This window comes from Elephantulus edwardii, unplaced genomic scaffold, assembly GCF_000299155.1.
Source record: "Elephantulus edwardii isolate Elephantulus edwardi_28Jun2011 unplaced genomic scaffold, EleEdw1.0 scaffold00017, whole genome shotgun sequence".
NCBI lineage: Eukaryota > Metazoa > Chordata > Mammalia > Macroscelidea > Macroscelididae > Elephantulus > Elephantulus edwardii.
The window spans coordinates 10,853,810-10,873,292 of NW_006399767.1; the positions used below are offsets into that span (position 1 = coordinate 10,853,810).

At 41.0% G+C, this 19,483-nt stretch overlaps 1 protein-coding gene across 4 annotated transcripts in view; it reads right to left on the minus strand.

Annotated features, from left to right (window-relative positions):
• Nucleotides 1-1,196: 1,196 nt before the first annotated feature.
• RUNX2 (runt-related transcription factor 2) overlaps nucleotides 1,197-19,483 on the minus strand; it is a 277,102-nt gene continuing 258,815 nt past the window's right edge. For 2 of the 4 annotated variants that reach the window (XM_006881937.1, XM_006881938.1), the window contains one exon: nucleotides 1,286-1,764. In XM_006881937.1, the coding sequence (XP_006881999.1) occupies nucleotides 1,286-1,764 (479 nt within the window). Of the gene's footprint in view, nucleotides 1,765-3,817; nucleotides 3,884-19,483 lie in introns of all 4 variants that reach the window. The other 2 variants (XM_006881935.1, XM_006881936.1) reach the window with 2 other exon arrangements.

Below are 19,483 nucleotides of genomic sequence, written 5' to 3' on the forward strand. Positions count from 1 at the left end.
TCCAGCATTTCATGCTGATAAAGGACTAAGTGATAAAAGGCTAGGAGTTGTGTGTTTTTAAAAAAAAAAAAAACAAAACCCAAAAACCTAATTATTGCTTTAAAAGGCAAAGCTGTGTTAAGAGACAAAGATCTGAAAGAACTATACATTTCCTTCATACATCACAAAAACAAGCTACAATTAAAATATTTGGAGATGGAATTTTTTTAAATCACATTGTGTCTGGATGAACTGAAATTGCTTAGCAATGTCTCAGATATGGCTCTAGCCCACTGAAGAAATTTGTTACTTAATAGAAAAAAAAAGCACTTTTAGAGACCGAAGTCAACATATCAATACACTAAGAAATGTTTCAAGGGTCCAAATGTCATTAAATAATTATAAATATATCTTTAAAGTTATATGACCATTCACGTTAGCAAGTTACCTCAGATTTTACACATATTCATAATTTAAAAATAAAAAGAGACAAATAACACACAGCCAGACGCAAACACTATCTATACCGTATGGCTCTAAGAAGGTTATTGCCATTTTCAGTTTTGCATAAAAGGACAAAGGAAGGTGGGGGATGGGGTTTCCTTTTAGTTAAATGGGAAAATGGGGGGTGGGTGGTAAAAAGAAGTACAAAAAGTAAAAGAATATATTCTGATCAGTATTTTTGAAGTCTTTTTTTCCCCCCCCAGAGTAGGAAAAAGTACTGATCCAAACAGCTCAAATGAGTACCTGCAGCAAGTCTGAAACCAAGTTTGGAACAGCTGGTCAGAATGGATGGTACTGTGATGGAGGCATCCACTCTCTCTTTACGTGCACCTCGACTGGCTTTGGAAGCTGGTCTGCAGAGTGCACGGTCCATACACAGCTGCAACCACGAGGGTGTGTGGTTTCAAAGCACAGAGAGGAAGCGGCTTTGCTCTTCCTTCTGAGCCTGGAGCCCACCTCTCTGCACTGGCCGTAATGAACAGATTATGCATGGTAATTGACCGAACAACAACAGCAACAAAAATACCTTTTCTTTTGTTTGCTCCTTTGCAAAAGTTCATCTTTAAATAGAAAACAACCTGAAACCTGATTGATTGTCTCTTTGGGGCCTTTGGCTTCTCAAATAGCTACTCTCCTGTGGTTGCAAGATCATGACTAAGTGAATGAAAAAAACCTTCTAAAAAATAGGCACTTTGTAGACAGCTAATCGATATACACATATATGCATTATCTCTATATATGTATATATTGATACATCTGGGGTGTGGCTCCCAGATAGGGCTGGGCCCACGGCTGAGGAATTTCAATATGGTCGCCAAACAGATTCATCCATTCTGCCGCTAGAATTCAAAACAGTTGGGGAACTGCTGTGGCTTCCATCAGCGTCAACACCATCATTCTGGTTAGGCAAATTGGGGTTTAATAGCGTGCTGCCATTCGAGGTGGTGGTGCATGGCGGAAGCATTCTGGAAGGAGAGCGGTCTCCCCCCGGCACCATGGGGAACTGATAGGAGCCGGACGAAGTGCCATAGTAGAGATATGGAGTGCTGCTGGTCTGGAAGGGTCCACTCTGGCTTTGGGAAGAGCCGGGGTAGGGTGGTGGCAGGTAGGTGTGGTAGTGAGTGGTGGCGGACATACCGAGGGACATGCCTGAGGTGACTGGCGGGGTGTAAGTAAAGGTGGCTGGATAGTGCATTCGTGGGTTGGAGAAGCGGCTCTCAGTGAGGGATGAAATGCTTGGGAACTGCCTGGGGTCTGAAAAAGGGCCCAGTTCTGAAGCACCTAAAAATTACAACAGAAGATGGGGAGGGGAAAAAAAATCTGTAAATATCAATTAAAATAATGATAGAATTTTTTTTACAAGAAAAAAAAATAAAACTTTAGCTTTCCCAAAAAGGACCAGCAAGCCACAAACAGACCTTCAAATGCACCAGTCACTTCACAATCTTTCAGGATTTATTCTTAAATTCTTCACCCAGTAGGGGTAAAAACTGTGTGTGCTAGGTTATTTGTATAAAACCAAGCCAACACTGTTTGTAGAGATTCATTCAGAAGGCTTTTAAAACTGAATCCTCATTGACACCCCCTTTTTGTTCCTTGTTGTATTTTAGTTATGTGAAATAAAATGTTTAGTAAGTCAAACAAGTTTGTTTCTCATCCCAATAATATAAAGAAGCACCCAAATAATACATTTTGTTATTAATATTCTTGGCAAGGCCCCATTATCAATGAAGAACATCAACAAGATAACCTAACATGTACCTGTCACTTCTTTTCACCCTTATAATTATTTAAAATCTTGTGATAGTCTTTATTTTTAGTAACATTGAAATCCACCCAGATTTCAATGTAATCTACATTTAGCTTATTTATCTTGAAGAATATTAGATTTTAGGTCTCAGAAATTTGACTGAAGGTCATAAACTTTAGTTTGTCAAGTAAGTTGTGAGGATGGGTAGAGTGGAGGCCTTTACATGCTTTCATAACAGCCTCCAAGTTGATTTCAGCTCACAGCAATCCAATGAAACAGAGTGGAACTGCTTATAGGGTTTCCAAGGTAGTAAATCTTAATAGACGCAAATTTCTTCCTCTTTCTCTTGCATAGCAGTTGGTGGTACAAATCTTCAACTTTTGGGTTAGCAGCCAAATTCTTTAACCACTGTTCCACCAGGGCTCCTCTTAAAACCTTACTCACTACCATCAAGTTGAGGCCAACTCATGGTGAATTCCACTGGGTTACTAAGGCTATAAAGCTCAATGGGAGAAGATTGCCTAATCTTTTCCCCAAGGAGTGGCTGGTGGATTTAAATCATTGACCTTCTGGTGAGTGGCACACTATATAACCAACATACAGCCAATACTCCTTTCTTAACGCCTTAGCCAAACAAAGCCACTCCTCACTGCCATCAAGCTGGTTCCAAAGTTGTATATCTTTAGAAGACTATCTTTCTCCTATGTTGCAGCTGGTGGGTTCAAACTGTCAGCCTTTTGGTTAACAGCCCAATTCATTAGGCACTATGCCAATAGCATTCTTAATGTCTAGGGAAACAATTTCATTTTAAGTCTTAATGAAAGACAACCTGATTTAGGCCAGGTGCAGAGAATAATTTCTATAAAAGACTATAGGCCTGTAAACCCCAATTTGCTAAAAGGATTAGCATCAGGACAATGTGAACCAGTAATCTAGAAACAAAGATGGTTCCTTCTTAAATGTGAAATCCTTTAACTTCTAAAGCTAACAGAATGCCACTTTAATAGATACTAACTCTGTCTGACAGGAAACTAGACTTGCATAAACCATTTTACATGAAAATTTGTTTTTTGAAATACCTTATACTCGTGATCTTTAAAAAGTGAGTCAATTATCATTTTTTAGAATCAATAACATTAAACCATGCTCTATCATCTTACTAAGACTGTTCCTGTTAGGATCTTGATTGATTCAAAATCTTCCTATTCTTTGTATCTCATACATATGTATAGGTGTTTTTCCTGCAGCTTTCAGCTATGCAGGGAAGTACTTGGGTAATGAAAGGCCTTAGTGATAAGGAACCGCTTCAGCCCCATTTTCATGCAACCTTTATTCTTGGATACTACAGAATTTCTTATTAAAGGAATAATGCTAATACTTAACCATGCTGAGGACTGTTAACATTTATGGAAATGTGAACACTGCTTGTGATTTTCATAAAAGTGCCATGATGTGCATATGCAACAAAAATGTGACCAACAATTAAGAATATGTAGTTAACAAAACTTTCTCTCACAAATCCAACAGTGCCAATCAGACAGCCCAGCCCAGCCCAGCCCTGCCCAGCCCAGCAATTGTTCTCACCTGCCTGGCTCTTCTTACTGAGAGTGGAAGGCCAGAGGCAGAAGTCAGAGGTGGCAGTGTCATCATCTGTAAAATGAGGGGATGAGCTCTAAGTTCCCTTCCAGCTCTAGTGTTCTATGACCATGAAGTCCAAGACAGAAGGAGAAGCAACAGCCTTGGGGGAGGGGGAGACAGAGAGGGTCCCATCCTTCATAAGCGCTTCCCCACAATCCACAGCCCCACAAGCAGAGGGTGAAAAGCCAATGAGCAACCTTTAATACCAGAAGCAAACAACTTAGCACAGCTCTCTGAATTTTAGAAACTCATCCATCATTCACCCACCTCCATCCATCATTCATCCACCTCTAGTGTTGTGGTTAGGTGCTGTCGAGTCGAGTACAACTCATATCAATTATATGAACAAAAGATCTGAACCCTGTTCTATCCTGCACCATCCTCATTCTTCCTGACACACAAGAGCCTGTTGCCGCAGTCACTGTATCAGTCCATCAGGTGGAGGCTCTTCCACCCCCTGCCTGTATTTGTTGTTATGTGCTGTTGAGTTGCTTGTGACTCATAGTGACCCTATGTACAAGAGCCCTAAATGCCGCTCTATCCTCTGCCAACCTTACCATCTCTGACACATTCATTCCCACCACCCCAATCACAGAATCAATCCATCTCATCAAGGGTCTTCCTCTCCTTCACTGTCCCCGCACTCTCTCAAACATGATCTCCTACTCCAAGGACCAGTCCCTCCTTGCAACATGCCCAAAGTATGTCAGACGAAGCTTCAGAATCCTTGACTCCAAGGAGCATTCCGGCTTCATGTTCTCTAGGACAAACCTGTTTGTTCTCTAGCAGTCCATGGTAAATTCAACACTCTTCTCCAGCACCACAGCTCAAAGGCATCAATTCTCTTTCTATCATCCCTATTCACTGTCCAACTCTCCGATGCATAGCATGTAATTGCAAAGACTATAGCCCGGAACAGGCACACCTTAGTCTCCAGCCTGATGTTGTTGCTCTTCAGTAGTCTTGAGAGGTCCCTCACAGCTGATTTTCTCAGTGCAATTCTTCTCTTGATGTCCTGGCTGCTGGTACCAAGAGTGTTGACTGTGGAGCCAAGTAAACTAAAACTGTTAACTATCTCAATTTCTTCACCATCTATACTGATGCTACCAATTGACCCAGCCTGTACTAGGACTCTCAAATAAGAAATCCTGGTAAGCTCAAGTTTAAAAATGTAGGAAATAAAAAAAAATTAAAAAAAAAATGTAGGAAATGTCTCTGGAGCCATAGAGTCTGGATGAACCTAGGAAATTATTATCCTCAGCCAACTCTCTTCATAAAGTCAAGTAACAGTTTTACTAGTTTACTCAATACAGAATGTTGCCCTTGAGCTCTTTTAAGATCTATCTCCATGGGACCAAATGGACAACAACTTAGAAGATTAAACAAGCACCTTCGTGAGCAATGTTGTTTATGTTTATGGGAATGGAACAACTCAGGAAAAAGCAGGCACAAATAGTTGTACAACTTGAAGAATATAACCAAGAGTACTGAATGGTACAATCAGAAACTGCTAAATTGTTATGTGTATTACCACTATAATTTCAACAACAAAAAATTAAAATATTCTAAAAATAAGTGAATAACCCTGTACCCCATTCCCCTCAAAAATACAGAAAGTGATTATGGCAGAATAGAAAGGGGAGCAGCTAAGATTTAACGTTTTGATGGCACGATGCTTGCACTCAGTCTTTACACAGCACAGGCACTAAATGCTAGCCACAGATGGTCCCCAGGCAGCCTTCTCCCTGCAGAGGGCTAGGTGAACTTGAGTTGGCAGAGCTAATAGTTACAGGCCGGCTCCTTCTCTACAGATTAAGTTCAATGCTCAGACCATGTGAAAGAAACCAGAACAACACTGAGTAATTTAAAACGGAAAGAAGTCACACTTAAAACGTCAATGTCTGCCCCTTCCAGAAGCAAAGCGTTCACACAGATAGGCATACTAATGGAAAAAATACTTCTCATGTGTATTTGTACTTAAATATACTGTAGTAATAATTAAAATTCCATATGGTTTCACTTATTTTGATGCAAAAACCTCATTAAAATCCTTAATGTGGGGCCCTGCCAGTAAACTCTAATATGCTTTTGAATTTATCCCCCTCAGACCGTCTTTCCTAGTTTACCTGATACATTTTGCTGATGTTTTTATTACCCATAACATGCCAGGATCACTGTAACTTTTTGGTTTATAGATGCTAGCTAACACAAATTGACATTCATTTCTCAATTAATGAGCTCTGGTTGTGGTTTACAGGCAACAATGCCACAAATTTCCACTAGGTTTATTGTATTTAGGCCAGTCACCTCAAGTCATTTGAGACTGTAATGACTTGAGCAAAGGGAGCGAATGTAGACTTCAAAGAATTATAGGCTAATTTTTAGAACTTAAAAACAATACAATTGTCTGGAATATCCTGAGTCCTTTTAAGTTATCGAGATATTTCTAACATGTACTGCAATGTGTTCTATGTAAAGAAATAAGACTTAACTCTATGTACTACATCAGGAGATCTCATAAGAATCCAAGATGAGGAAGTAGGAAAATTCTAAACTTAAAAAGAACGAATAGATACACAAAGGCATCATACTGGGGAAAGTGTAGGGTCAGAGGAAGACGGGAAGAATTTGAAACAAAATGAGTTAAAACAGTGACTACAACATGAGCTTGAGCTTATCAGAGATAATGAGGATGGCACCGGGCCGAGCAAGGCTCAGGTCTTCTATCCAGAAGGTCCCTATGAGTTATATCTGACTTGATGGCATCAATTGACAACAGCCTCTGACTTATTTATAACAACTTTTTTAAGAAGCAAAATAGAATTAAATTGTCTCATCCCACAGGGTTGTGTTCCTACTTCCCAATCTCTATTTCTTAGGTAAACTTGGACTTTCAGGTTTGGATCATTTTGGCACTAGGTCCCAAACTAGTCATCTCTTGTGATACTAACCATATTAAACCCTAAGATTTATAGCTAATAACCAAAGAAGAGGTAAATTCTACTAATTAAAAGAGTTTACATGAGGAAAGCCTAATGAGTTCTAAAAGCACCTTACCCAGAGTTCCAAATTCCTGAACTTGGCTCTACAGCCCACTGACTAAATAAAATTACAGACAGCTTGAAGACCTTTTGAATATCATGGAAAACAATCTTCATACATGCATTCTTTTTGTTGTTAACAATGTATTCCTCTCATGTTATTACTGTTGTGCATCAAGTCAAAATTGACTCATAACTGACCCTCCAGCTGGTTTTCAAAGGCAGTAAATCACAAGGGAGGAGATTGCTCAGCCTCTCATGGAGCAGCTGGTGGTTTCAAACCATGTGCCTTGGGACTGCAGAGCAGCTTCTTACCACCAGAGCTCTCCTTTTCTTATACAGAGTATTAGGCTTTGCTAAGCTGTGGAAGCTGTTCAGAAGTTGAGGATGCAACTCATCCCATTGCTATCGAGTCAATTCCAAGACCTAATTGACCCACCAGTGGGTTTCCCAGGCTGTATACTGCAATGGAGGAGACTGCCCATCTTTCTCCCTCCCAGTGGCTGACAGACTCAAACCCCCAGAGAAGCACAATCTTTGAGTTAGCAGCTCGCCAGCTAAGCCACCGGAGCTCGCAATCACCTCGTTTCCAGAGTCTCAGAATGTGCATGATTTACATTCAGGGGTGCCTGGAAGAAACTTCCAGCAGTTATCTGAAGCCCAAGATAAACGCATTAGGTCTTTCTGATGGACTGGCTTTGCTCAACTTGGGAGAGGAGGAAGGCATGTAGTTCACTGAGAGCTGGAATGGATAACATGGTAACTGTTCTCTCTCTGTTCTGAACAGTGAAATAAACATGAATATGATATACACGGTAAAGAGTACACCTCTTAGGTGAATTTTTTACAAACAAATAAAAAATAATTATTTCAACAAAATGTTGCACTTTTGACACTCCAGGCTATGCTCCCTAAGGTACTACTGTACCATTTACCATCTGCTCTGGTTGGGGTGCTCTGATGGAAAAGTCCAGGCCTCTACTGACAGCTTAGATGATGCTAATCTTATGTCCATTTGGAAAATCAGCAAGCTGAGGTCTAGACAAGGGAAGCCACTTACTGAAATTACAAAATCACACAGAGCCACAGTGAGACCAACTTCTTCGTCTTCCAACAAAATACATGCCATTTAGTTTCCCTTATATAGTTCAGTCACCACAACTGCATATTTACCTATATAATATCTATACACATGATATATATACATGTAGACATTGGATGAAATAGAAAGAGATATAAGGAACTCTGATATCACAATGCTTAAAGCACTAGGTGGGGAATCCAAAGGTCACTTGTTTGACACCCCTACACCACCAATCCACTGGAGAAAGATGGGGCAGGCTGGTCCCATGAAGACGTACAGTCTTGGAAAACCCTATGGGGCAGTTAAACTCTGTCCTATAAGGTCCATTATTAGTCAGAATCAATTTAATGCCTGAGTGTGTATATAGACAGAGATAGAGCTATTATCTTAGAAATCCAACTGCCTAAACAAAAACAATTTAGGAAGTTAGGCACTTCTGCTATCTAAGTGTTGCCTCATGACAGTTATTGTATTTAGAACACTTTTAACAATTCTTTTAGACCTTCATGCTGATCTAATTCTGGATAATTAGTTCAGTTGCTCAGGCCTTAATGAGCATGAAACCAAGGTCAAGGCTTTGATTTCCTTGGGACTTTCTGGTTTCCCAGAGGTGAACTTTATTCTGCAGCCCTGCTCATAGCCAGGCATTGCAAGGGCAGGCAGCCACGAAACGAGAGCTGCAAAATCGGGTTCATTGAAACAGCAGCACTGGGTGATGACACAGCATCCTCAGCAGCTGTTTCCCACATCCTAATATACTCTAGTGGCTGAGGGATAAGGAGCCGTACTGTCAAAGGCAATGGTTCAAATCCACCAGCTGCTCCACAGGAGAAAGATGGGCAATCTCCTCTCATGTGATTTACTGCCTCTGCGAACCCACTGAAGGGTCAGCATGAAACAGTTGCAACTCAACAGTACAGAATAACAAAATACATGGGAGGAACATACTCAATAATGTTCATGAAGCACAAGGGGAAAAAACCAAACCAACAATGGTAGAAATAAAAATATCTTACCCTCTCAACAAGGGCTATAAGGAAAAATAGTCTCTTTACCCAATGAATTTTTTTTGAGGCATCAGAGCAAGTGGGGAAGGGAGGTGGAAAAAGTAGTGAAACCAAGGTGAGGGAGTCTAACAGAAATCCTCTGATCTCTTCATCCCCTCGACTACCACTGCATCTTTCATACACTGTTTCCTAAAGACTAGTTGTCGGAGCTCATGCCTGACTCCCAACTGAAGAGTGATTTGTGAGGGCTAAGATGTAGGATTTTTTTTCTGCCTCCTCTTTGGTGTTTAATAGCAGTAACATTTGGCATTTCTAGGGCTTTCCCAAGAACTTTTAGGTAGATCTATTTTCTCATTTAGGTAGGACTTCAATAAATTGAAGCTGAAAATGAGCAAGGAGATCTCTATAAGGAACAGAAGAGTAACAAATTGGGTCATGTGGGCTGCCAGCTGGGAAACACTGCACCTGTGGCCTTGTTCCCACTAAATGTACAATTTGACCATCCCAGTGGAGGAGACAAGCAGGGGCAGAAGGAAGGGAGAGGGGCCTTTGGTGCAGACTGAGCACACGTTGGTATATTCACAACCTCCTATGCTAGGTGCGTTATGTACAGGCCCAAGCACACAGAATGAAAAGTCATCATACTTCCCTGAGGTGAGGCGTCAACTTCAAGACTTTGTCGAGGCCTTTCAAATGGTAGGAGCTACTGCTTGAATGGTAAGAATTATTGCTTCTGTAAGTCTCAAATAAAGCCCACGTAGTTCTTATTAACTCCTTCATAGCATCCATTCAACTGGGACACAATACACAAGATCTACAAAGAGCTGCTCTCTTTAGGTAACCAAGAATGTTATTCCCCTTCTAGAACATTTTGACTGCCCCCTCCCCAACTCCTTTATTATATAATTTCCTATTCCTCCTCTTATTCTAAGAGCATTATTTTCTGTACTCTTTTGGGCCCTGCACCATTAATTTTCTGAATTATTAGCTGTTTCTTAGTCTGTTCTCTCCAACTACAGAGTCAGCACTGGAGAATAAAAGGCATGATTTACTGTCATTGAATATCCCTCTCAGAATCTAAAATAATGCTTAGCTTAAAATGAAGGGAAGAGGGAGAGAATTATGTGACTATATGGATGGATGGACACATGGACAGATGGATAAATGAATAAATGAGTGAGTCTGAGGATCAGGAAATCTATTTGTCCAATAGCGAGTACATTTCTGGCATGTTAAATAAAAGATATTTTTTTAAAAAAGCATTAACTAATGCTGACAAACTTAAGCACATATTCAAACTACTGTTAACAGAGTATTTAAAGCTCCTCTCAATATCATCACATTACTCAGCCTCACATTGTGGACGATGGCCCCAAAACAGGAGTTGCCACATTAAACAGGAGCCTCTGATTGGCCACCAGTGATATTACTGCCCTTCTCTTCCAGCATCTGTCCTGCCTCTGAAACAATTTCTGCCTGTAGATCTACATCAGGTGAGAAATGCATGGTCTGGTGAATGGTTAGCACACTCATGTACTCTCAAGTGTTCTGGTTAACCCCTGCTAACAGGGGTCACAGCATCATTTGGACTGAGTAGTAAAGGCAATGAAGGAACCGTAAGGCCATAATGGTTAAACGTTCACTCCTAAACAAAAGGCTGGCAGGAGTCTTTGTGGCTTAGTTTGTCATGCTGGGCTGCCAATCAGACGGTTGGGATTTGAAGCCACCAGCTGCTCCACAAGAGAAAGGAGAGACAGTCTTCTCATTCTGGGACTTACACCCGCAGAAACCCAAGGTGAGTCACCATGAAATGGAGTCGACTCGAAGGCAGTGTATTTTGTTTGTGACTCTGCATGAGAAAAACCTAATGAATTGCTCCTGTGACGATCAAAGCCAAGAAAACCTATGGACACTTCTATTCTGTTACATGGAGTCAGTATACAGGAAGCAACTATATGGCAGCTTGTAAGTCAAGGTAATAGGAAGTAAAACACACATCCTGTTTGATTCTCTAGATTAGTACATGGGGCCAGAAATGCCAATGTAATCAAAGGTCATAAAGGGAAGAAACGGTGCAGACACGGTATCTGAGTGGCAACACAAGGTTAACAAACGTGGTTATGCTGTGCCAGGGATCTCTGCTACCCTGATTGAGTACGCCAGGGTGAAAATGCTGTAAAATGAGATTCTTGAGGTGCACACTCTGCAAAAGAACACGTGAAATGCTCCCACAGACATGCTACCTTTTCAAGACACACAAATGTCAGAACTTGAACATCTCAGATGAACACAGATGAGCGACACGTTCATGAGGCATGACTGAGCAACAACGAAAGGGCAAAAATCTCCACCCCACTCTTCCAACGTCATTTCCTATAAATCCTCAGTGTGGATCCTCCACTCATGCTAGGACATATTGGTGAGTACATCACAGATCTCTGCCACCACTCTCCTCTCCTGTGCACAACACCACCTGTCTTCCAGGTCAACTTAAGCCCCGTCTATAACTCTTACCATTCACTACCCAAGAATTTCCCAAGTATAAACATCCTTATCATCATTCTCTATTTACCACACATGCCTTGGACATTTATCTTCATAAATCACATCACTCTATACATTTAAAGTGTAGTTGTTTTTGTTGTTGTTGAGTCAGAAAAGACCCATAGCTGACCCTCTAGCAGATTTTCAGAGGTGGTTTAATTGCATGGAAGGAGACTGCCCATCTTTTTCCAGCAGAGCAGCTGGAGGATTTGAACCATGTTATTTTGGGATTGTGTGTGTGTGTGTGTGTGTATACACACACACACACACAGACATGCACACTTTTATTTTCCAACTAAAATGAAAGCAAATTAAGAATTGCTGTTGTTGGAGTACTGTCGAGTTGGAACTGACCCATAGCTGACCCTCTGGTGAGTTTTCAGAGGCATTTAATCACATGGGAGGAGACTGCCCATCCCTCTCCTGCAGAGCAGCTGGTGGCCTCAAACCACACGCCTTTAGGATTACAGCACAGTGTTTCGCCACTAGGCCACCAGAGCTCAAAATTAAGACTAAGAACAGCATATCTTTCTGTTGACGAGCCCTGATGACACAGTGGATCTAGCATTGGGCTGTTAAGTCAAAGGTTGGTAATGTGAATCCACCAGCTGCTTCAAGGGAGAAAAATTAGACAGTCTAACTCTAAAGATCTACAACCTTGGAAGCCCTATGGGGCAGTTCTACTCTGTCCTGGGAAATTACTAAGAGGTAGAATAAACTTGGCAGTAGTGGGATGGGGTTTTGATCCTTCTTCCTAGCCAATACAAAGTATGTTGCTGAGAAAAGATGAATGGTTAATGAAAAAAATTTAAGAACAAGGCACTAAGCAGCTGATTAACATAATTTCAAGCAGGAAACATGGCATAGGGAATAGTGTTCAATAGATATTATAAAAAAAGTCAGTTTTAAAGGGAGCTCAGGGGGCCTAGTGGCATGAAGCTGCACTGCAATCCCAGAGGTACACGGTTCGAATCCACCAGATGCTCTGCTGGAGGAGGGACAATCTCCTATACCAGTCAGATTTGATTTGATGGTACATGCACAAAAAATAATAGAATAAAATTTTTAAAAATCAGTTTTAGAGTCTATATAGACCTGCATTTTCCAGAGGTTTTGAGGGGTTTCACATCTTTCTGATTCCCTCTAACCCCTTTTCCTCACAATAAATGACTGCTCATCTACAGTGAAGCTAATATTCTTTTAATTTCATGAAATAATAATGAAAATATGCCATCTATAGAAAAAATGTAATGAATCACTCTGACTGGCAATGAAATACAGACAGAACCAGCAAAATGAGAATGTATTCATTTTTTCCCCTAAGATAATGAAGGATCAAAACTAGCAAATGCCACAGTTTTTGCAAAAGAGAGGAAAAGTGTCCCAACTATCCAGTATAAATATTGTTTTCCATGTTGTGATGAATTGTACTTTTCCACTGCACAGCTCACAAATTCTGAAAGACCAGCTGATCCTAAGGCAAAGAAGTTATGCTGCTCTGAAAGGGGGGAAGAGGTTTGAAACTGGCAATTTTCAGAAACTTCAACCATTCTTTAAAGCCATCCAAGTTTCGAGGATATTGTTGGAATAATAGATTTTCTTTTTGTGCATGTAGAGAGAAGAAGCAGGGGTAGAAGTCTAAGTGTGTTTATGTGCATATGGAGGGAGAGGGGAGAGGCAGGAGCCAAGGGCCAGCGGAGGGAAGAGAGACGGAGAGAGAGAGATCTTCTTGCTGGGCCTTGATTAAGAACTTTTTAAAAGCTCAGAAGGGTGGATAGTCTTTGAAACCAGATCCGCCTCAGGAAGGAGGCCAGCACCCAGGACACCATGTCTTTCAGAAGGGGCCACCCACGGTGCCGTGGCAGTCATATGACTGCTCTGTCACATCCTGAAGCCATTTCCAGCCCATGCACATATCTGTGCTCCCATTTAGAGAGGATGGGATATATTGGGAACACACATATGGAAACACTTTCTGAGAATCAGTTTCCATGAAATTCATAATGAGCCAAGTGGCTTCAGATGTGGTTGCGTTCCTCCGATTAGCCAGAGGAAGAAAAAAGGGGGGGGGGGAGAAAAAGGGGGAGGAAAAAAGAGGGACAAATTCACCCTTTCAGACCTTATTTCAGTTTCAGAAAAATTAAAAACCACTAATAATTTATGGCTACCAAAACATGGAACCACAATTAGGAGAATAGGAAGGAGGGAAAAGAGGGAGAGGTTTCTGGGTGATAGAGTCTTTCCCTCCTACAAATAACAGCTTTAATATCAGTAATCTTACCATAAATCAGGAGGAGGCTTTCCTGTGATGGCATCTCCTAGAGAAGCAGAATTACTTTTTGGACATCGCGACAGTGCGCAGACGCACAGAGGAAGGCGAGGGAGGAAGCGGAGGCTGGAAGACCAACTCTGATTTGATAACATATGTGGTCAATTAAGATTATTTAAAAAATTGCAACTAAATGATAAATTATTCCTAAGTAAATCTTTCAAAGAAGCCTGAATCCAGAGGAGACAGCCTACTATTTTCCTGTGACCTGGGCTAGTGTAACTTGTACTATATTAAAACCAGAAATTTACGAACTGGTTGAGATGTTCTATATTAGCCCAGCATCAGATTACTCAATAAGCAAGGTAAGCACGGGTTTATGTGTGCTTACCTACTAATCTGAAGTATACAATTTCTTTTTTCTTTTTTTTGTTAACCACATCAAAGATTCCACTTCTAGGTATGGCAGGCATCTGTCTCTCTCCCAATCCCACAGAATCTCACTACAGCATCAAAGTCTCTTTAGATTTACATCTTTCTCTGAGCTGGAATATCCAGTAAGCAAGGTAGGCACGGGATCCCTCATGCTTACTCGCTAATTTGTAATATGTAGGTTCACTTGTCTGAGGTAAATCCCATATGAAATTGTACACTGCAATTTAGTAAGCAAAAGTAAGCTTGCTTGGGTTCTTCCATCCCCACGTTAAACACCAAAGTCTAGCAAATAGGAAGGTTTAAAGAAAGAAATTTAACTGATCTTAATAATTTAAAACTTTTTTAAATAGTACAACAAAGTCCCATATTCTGGAACAGGATGCAAGATCTGCCGAATTTCAAGATAAAAATAAACTACTTGAAAATACCCTCCTTGGTGGGGAGGGAAGGGGGTTGGGGCTGTTTGGGATTATACCAAATCTACTGGGGAGAGCAGGAGCAGTGAAGGAACCCTTGAGTTTCCTACCCTTTGGGGTGCACCTCAGTGGAAAAAATCTGAGAAGCATTTCTTTCAAACTTAATAGCAAGCCAAAGCCCAATGTGCAGAAATGCTCTTCCTCCAAGCTGCCTGAGGATGGGCTGGGAACTTACCACCAGCCCTTACTTCACAGACTACTCTTTGCTTTTCCCCAAGCGCAAGGGTCCTGTATGTGATTTCCTATACACAGCATCCCATGGTGTCAGCAAAGATTTGCTGAGAGGAAAGGTGGCTACCCAGAGAAAGGACTCAGATCTACACAGCTTTGAGTTAGAGACATTGCTGCTTGACCCCACTTTATGGACATGGTAGTTCAACTAAAAAAAAAAAAAAGTTATTTCCTTATGTTTACAGACCAGCAGCTGGTGGCTGGGAGCTGGCCCCAGACCTATGTGCTCTGGTGTCACAGTGTTGTTTTTAATTATGACAGCTGATCATGGCTACTTAAAGGACAATGATGAAAACAACAATTCAACTCATTGATGTTGAGTCAGAACCAATTCATCACTGACCCTCCAGTGGGTTTTTGAGGCTGTGAATCACACAGGAAGAAATTACCCATCCTTCTCCCTCGAGCCACTGCAGGGTTTGAAGTGCCAGGTAGGTGTAACCTCTTGTTTAGCAGAGCAACTCCTGACAGACTGAACCACCAGATGTTCCTAACGATGAAAAGGGTTTCTAATTGGTTGCCAATGACTAGGAATGGAGATAATAATGGGATATGTGATGGGAGGCTGATGGATGCCACTTACTTGCTATGCTTAAGCCAGTCCCAGAATTCTGACGCTGTCTCTATCACTGACTTTCTGAGTGATCTCAAGCAAATAGTGTTTTGTTTTGTTTTCATTTCTGAGGTCATCTCAGTGAATACGATTTGTGTGAGTGGAAATGGGCAAAAGTATGCAGCAAATATTAAGCTGTCTCAATCTCAAGAGGACTTTCCTTCTTACTGGAATCATTTGAATTAGTAGATTGAGCCAGAAGAGAAGACACCTGAGAAGACTGGACCCAGGTCGAAAGTTTAAGAGTTTAGAATCAGAATTCTGGAACTTCTGGTGAACCCCACATTCACCTTGACCTAACCAAATTCGTTTTGGTTTGGTTGGTTGGGGGTTTTGGGGGTGTGTTCTTTTTTTTTTTTTTAAAGAAAAAAAGGTCTGAAATGAGACTTAAGTAAGAAATAGGAAGAAAATGTCTGAGAATGCATGCTTACCACAGAGACCACAATTCCACTACACTTGCACGCACAACTCTTTTTAGATAAAGCATGAATTCTTTGTTTCTTAAAGTAGGAATATATCTGCTCCTCTAAATCTTAAATCAACCCAGTTGTAGACTCTCCCTATAACCTAGTCGACTACAGATCTAGAAGAGATAGAAAGGGTCTGCTCCAGGTAGCCACTGCCCCTGAGGCATAATCACCTAAAACCTAACAAAATAGGTCACAGGCTTTGGCCCCATCAAATATAATTCTTCTAAAATCATCCTTAAAATACTTAGAGTCCTGGTATGGTCCACCATCCTGAGATGACCTTGGACCGTAAAGCATGTGACTAACTGCCTATAGCCCTCTCACTCAGAATTTTAACCAAGCTAGCAAAGTGTTATTTCATCTCTATAAACTGACTAAGGTATATCTGATACAGGCCATGGTCTTTGCAATCACTTGTTATGCATCAGAGAGTTGGACAATGACCAAGGAGGATAGAAGGAGAATTGATGCCTTTGAGCTGTGGTGCTGGAGAAGAGTATTGAGAATAGCATGGACTGCTAGGAAAACAAACAGATTTGTCCTGGAAAGGGTTAAACCGAGTGGCTCCTTGGAGGCAAGGATTCTGAGGCTCCGTCTAACATACTTTGGACATGTTGTAAGGAGAGACCGGTCCTTGGAGAAGGACATCATACTTGGGAGGGTGGAGGGACAGCACAGGAGAGGAAGGCCCTCTATGAGGTGGATTGATTCAGTGACTGGGATAATTGGGATGGGAGTGTCAGAGACAGTGCGAATGGCACAGGACAGAGCAGAGCTTTCGGCTGTTGTACATTGGGTTGCTATGAGTCGCAAGCAACTCGACGGCACATAACAACAACAACATAAACTGACTCCAAAATATTAGTTATCCTAGATCAGACATAATCCCTATTACTCTAGGATTAAAGCTACAGACTTTCATCTTCAGTTGTATCCTATCAAGAACCATCCTCATTTCGCCCTCTCTCACTTTATAGTCAGACACACTGACTTACCTGTTCCCCAAAGTAAAGATCATGCCCTGGGTTTGGTTATTGCCCCAGGAAGAAATACACAAGAGGCTTCCTGGTTGTGACAGAAGGTTGCCTTAAACTCTAGGTCCACTTTTGTTTGTGTGTTTAAGATTCTTCTGCCCAGATGGCTTGCTTATCTGGGCTGCTGAATCTCTGGTCCTGTCTGACTTTCTGGTTCCTCAAGATTTCCTTTTCATGATACCTACCTATTGTGTGATACCACGTCACGTTCTTTTTTTCAGGTGTGTGTGTGTGTACATTTCTAGATCTGTGTGTTAGGCATACAACCAAAATGCCCTTGAGCAACAATCTTGTCCCAACTTACCTTTCCAGTCTTGTGTCTCAGTTAACTCCTTCCTGAACTCTATGGTCTGGGCACACTGGGTCCCTCTTGGTCCTAGTCTACATTTCCACACTTTAATGCCACAGTTTACATTATTCCCTCAGGCCTTGGTGTCCTCATTGCTACATTCTCTTAGTCTCTTGAAACTGAACAACCTTTAAAACTCTATCAACCTCTGCTCAAAGCCCCCTTGGCATTTTCTTGCTTTAGTCTACACTAACCTCTCCTTCTTCTGGACTTATTCCTTCATTTGTATCTTTCTTATAGGTATAGCCCATCTTTCTCTTATAAGCAGCTGGTGGACTTGAACCATTTACTTGTCAGTTGGCAGCACTGTTTCTTAACACTAAACCATCAGTACTCCTTTATAGATATAGAGAGGGAGCCCAAATCACCTTATCTCTACTAGCCTATCAATTCCCAGAGTAATATATAGTATATTGTGCTGCTGGCTCAAAGGCAGCATTCAAAACTAGAGGCTCTGCAGGAGACAGATGGACAATCTCCTCCCATTTCAATTTACAGCATCAGAAACCCAACAGAGAGAGGGGCACTATGGGTCAGGAGCCACTCAGTGAGTCTTGACATTTATCTTTATAATGAATTGTAGCCCCTCGTAAGGTGAAGTACAAGAAGCATTAAAATAAAGTATGTGAAGAGAAAATGAAAGTAATATCTGGTTTAACCTAAATCCTTGCCCCAACTTTGCTGCTTAGTCTATAAGGAGTTGTGCTGTTAACCCAAAGACCACCTCTTTCTGGAGGGTCAAATCAACCAGCAGCTCTGAGGAAGAAAGACAGGAAATCATCTCCCCTGCTTTTCACAGCTCTGGATAACCAACAGACGGCCATGTATGAGTTGGTGCCTGTGGCAAGGAGGGTTAACAGTAGTGTGTGTATGCTCTCTGCTTCTGCTTATCCGTCTTCCACCAGCTCCCTGCCAGATAGACTCTACATGTATTTACTTGGATCCAAAGGGCTCAGGTAGGTTGGTTCTAGATTCACAGCTCTGCTCTGTCTACCAGTTTTGGGTGTGCTTTTTGTTATAACCTGTGTCCTTCCTTGTCCCTTTATGAACAAAAACTGTTTCTAGTTTTGTTGCTGTTGCTATTCATTTTCTTCCAATCCCAGCAAAGTAGTCTTTGCCACATCAGCACTGGCTCTCAAAAAATTATCTTAAATAAGACAAAAATGTTGCAGATGGACATACTGCTTTGTAAGTTTTCCGCATCTGTACAAATATATACTGACTTCTCCTTCACAACAAAGCTCATAGGAGGAAGGGACAGAAAGGTAACAACTAATAAGGAAGCTTAGTTAAAGTCTAAGAAAGCATGCATCATACTGTTTGCCCAAGGACACACCTCATGTGTGGCACAGACAGCATGAAATGATTTGGCCTCCTAATTCTGTCCCTTATTTTTTCTCTCACTAGACTTGCTTCATTAAAATATACTATTTTTATCCAGATAGAAATCATAAAAGAGAAAAGGCAGTATTCTTTAAAAACCAGAAACATTTCAATTGATTTCTTTCAAAAGCAATGACTGCTTGTCTTCATACACTAAGTTCAAGTAACACTGGATACCAAACTACTACTATGTATTTAACTAAAAAACTGCCTTATGCTTTCAAATGAGCTTAGTTTGAGAGTTATACACCAGATATAAAATCTACTTTCATTTACAAAATCTTTTCCTTTATTGCTAGGATTTAGCCTAAAACCATCTGCTAGAGACTGTGTCCTACCCTGAGACAATGTTCCTTATGTAACTTCTGAATCCAAATGCAGTGTAGTAACTCGTTTTTCTGACAGTCTGGAGTTTTTCCACTCAAGCCCTGCACACGGAATTAACTCAAAACTTCTGCAAGAAAAACGTCCCTTTTAGAGTTTGATTTGGCATCAGTTTCAAAGAGCTGTTTGTATATTTTAGAATATGTAGAATTTTCCTTTGATTGAAACCTCTCTTTTAACAATGGACAAGAGATGATTTCTCTTCTGAGTGATTTAAACAAAAACAAACACATCTTAGTTACATAGAGCCTTGTTCTCAAAGTGGGGTATTTTTTTTTAAGAGAGAAATCAA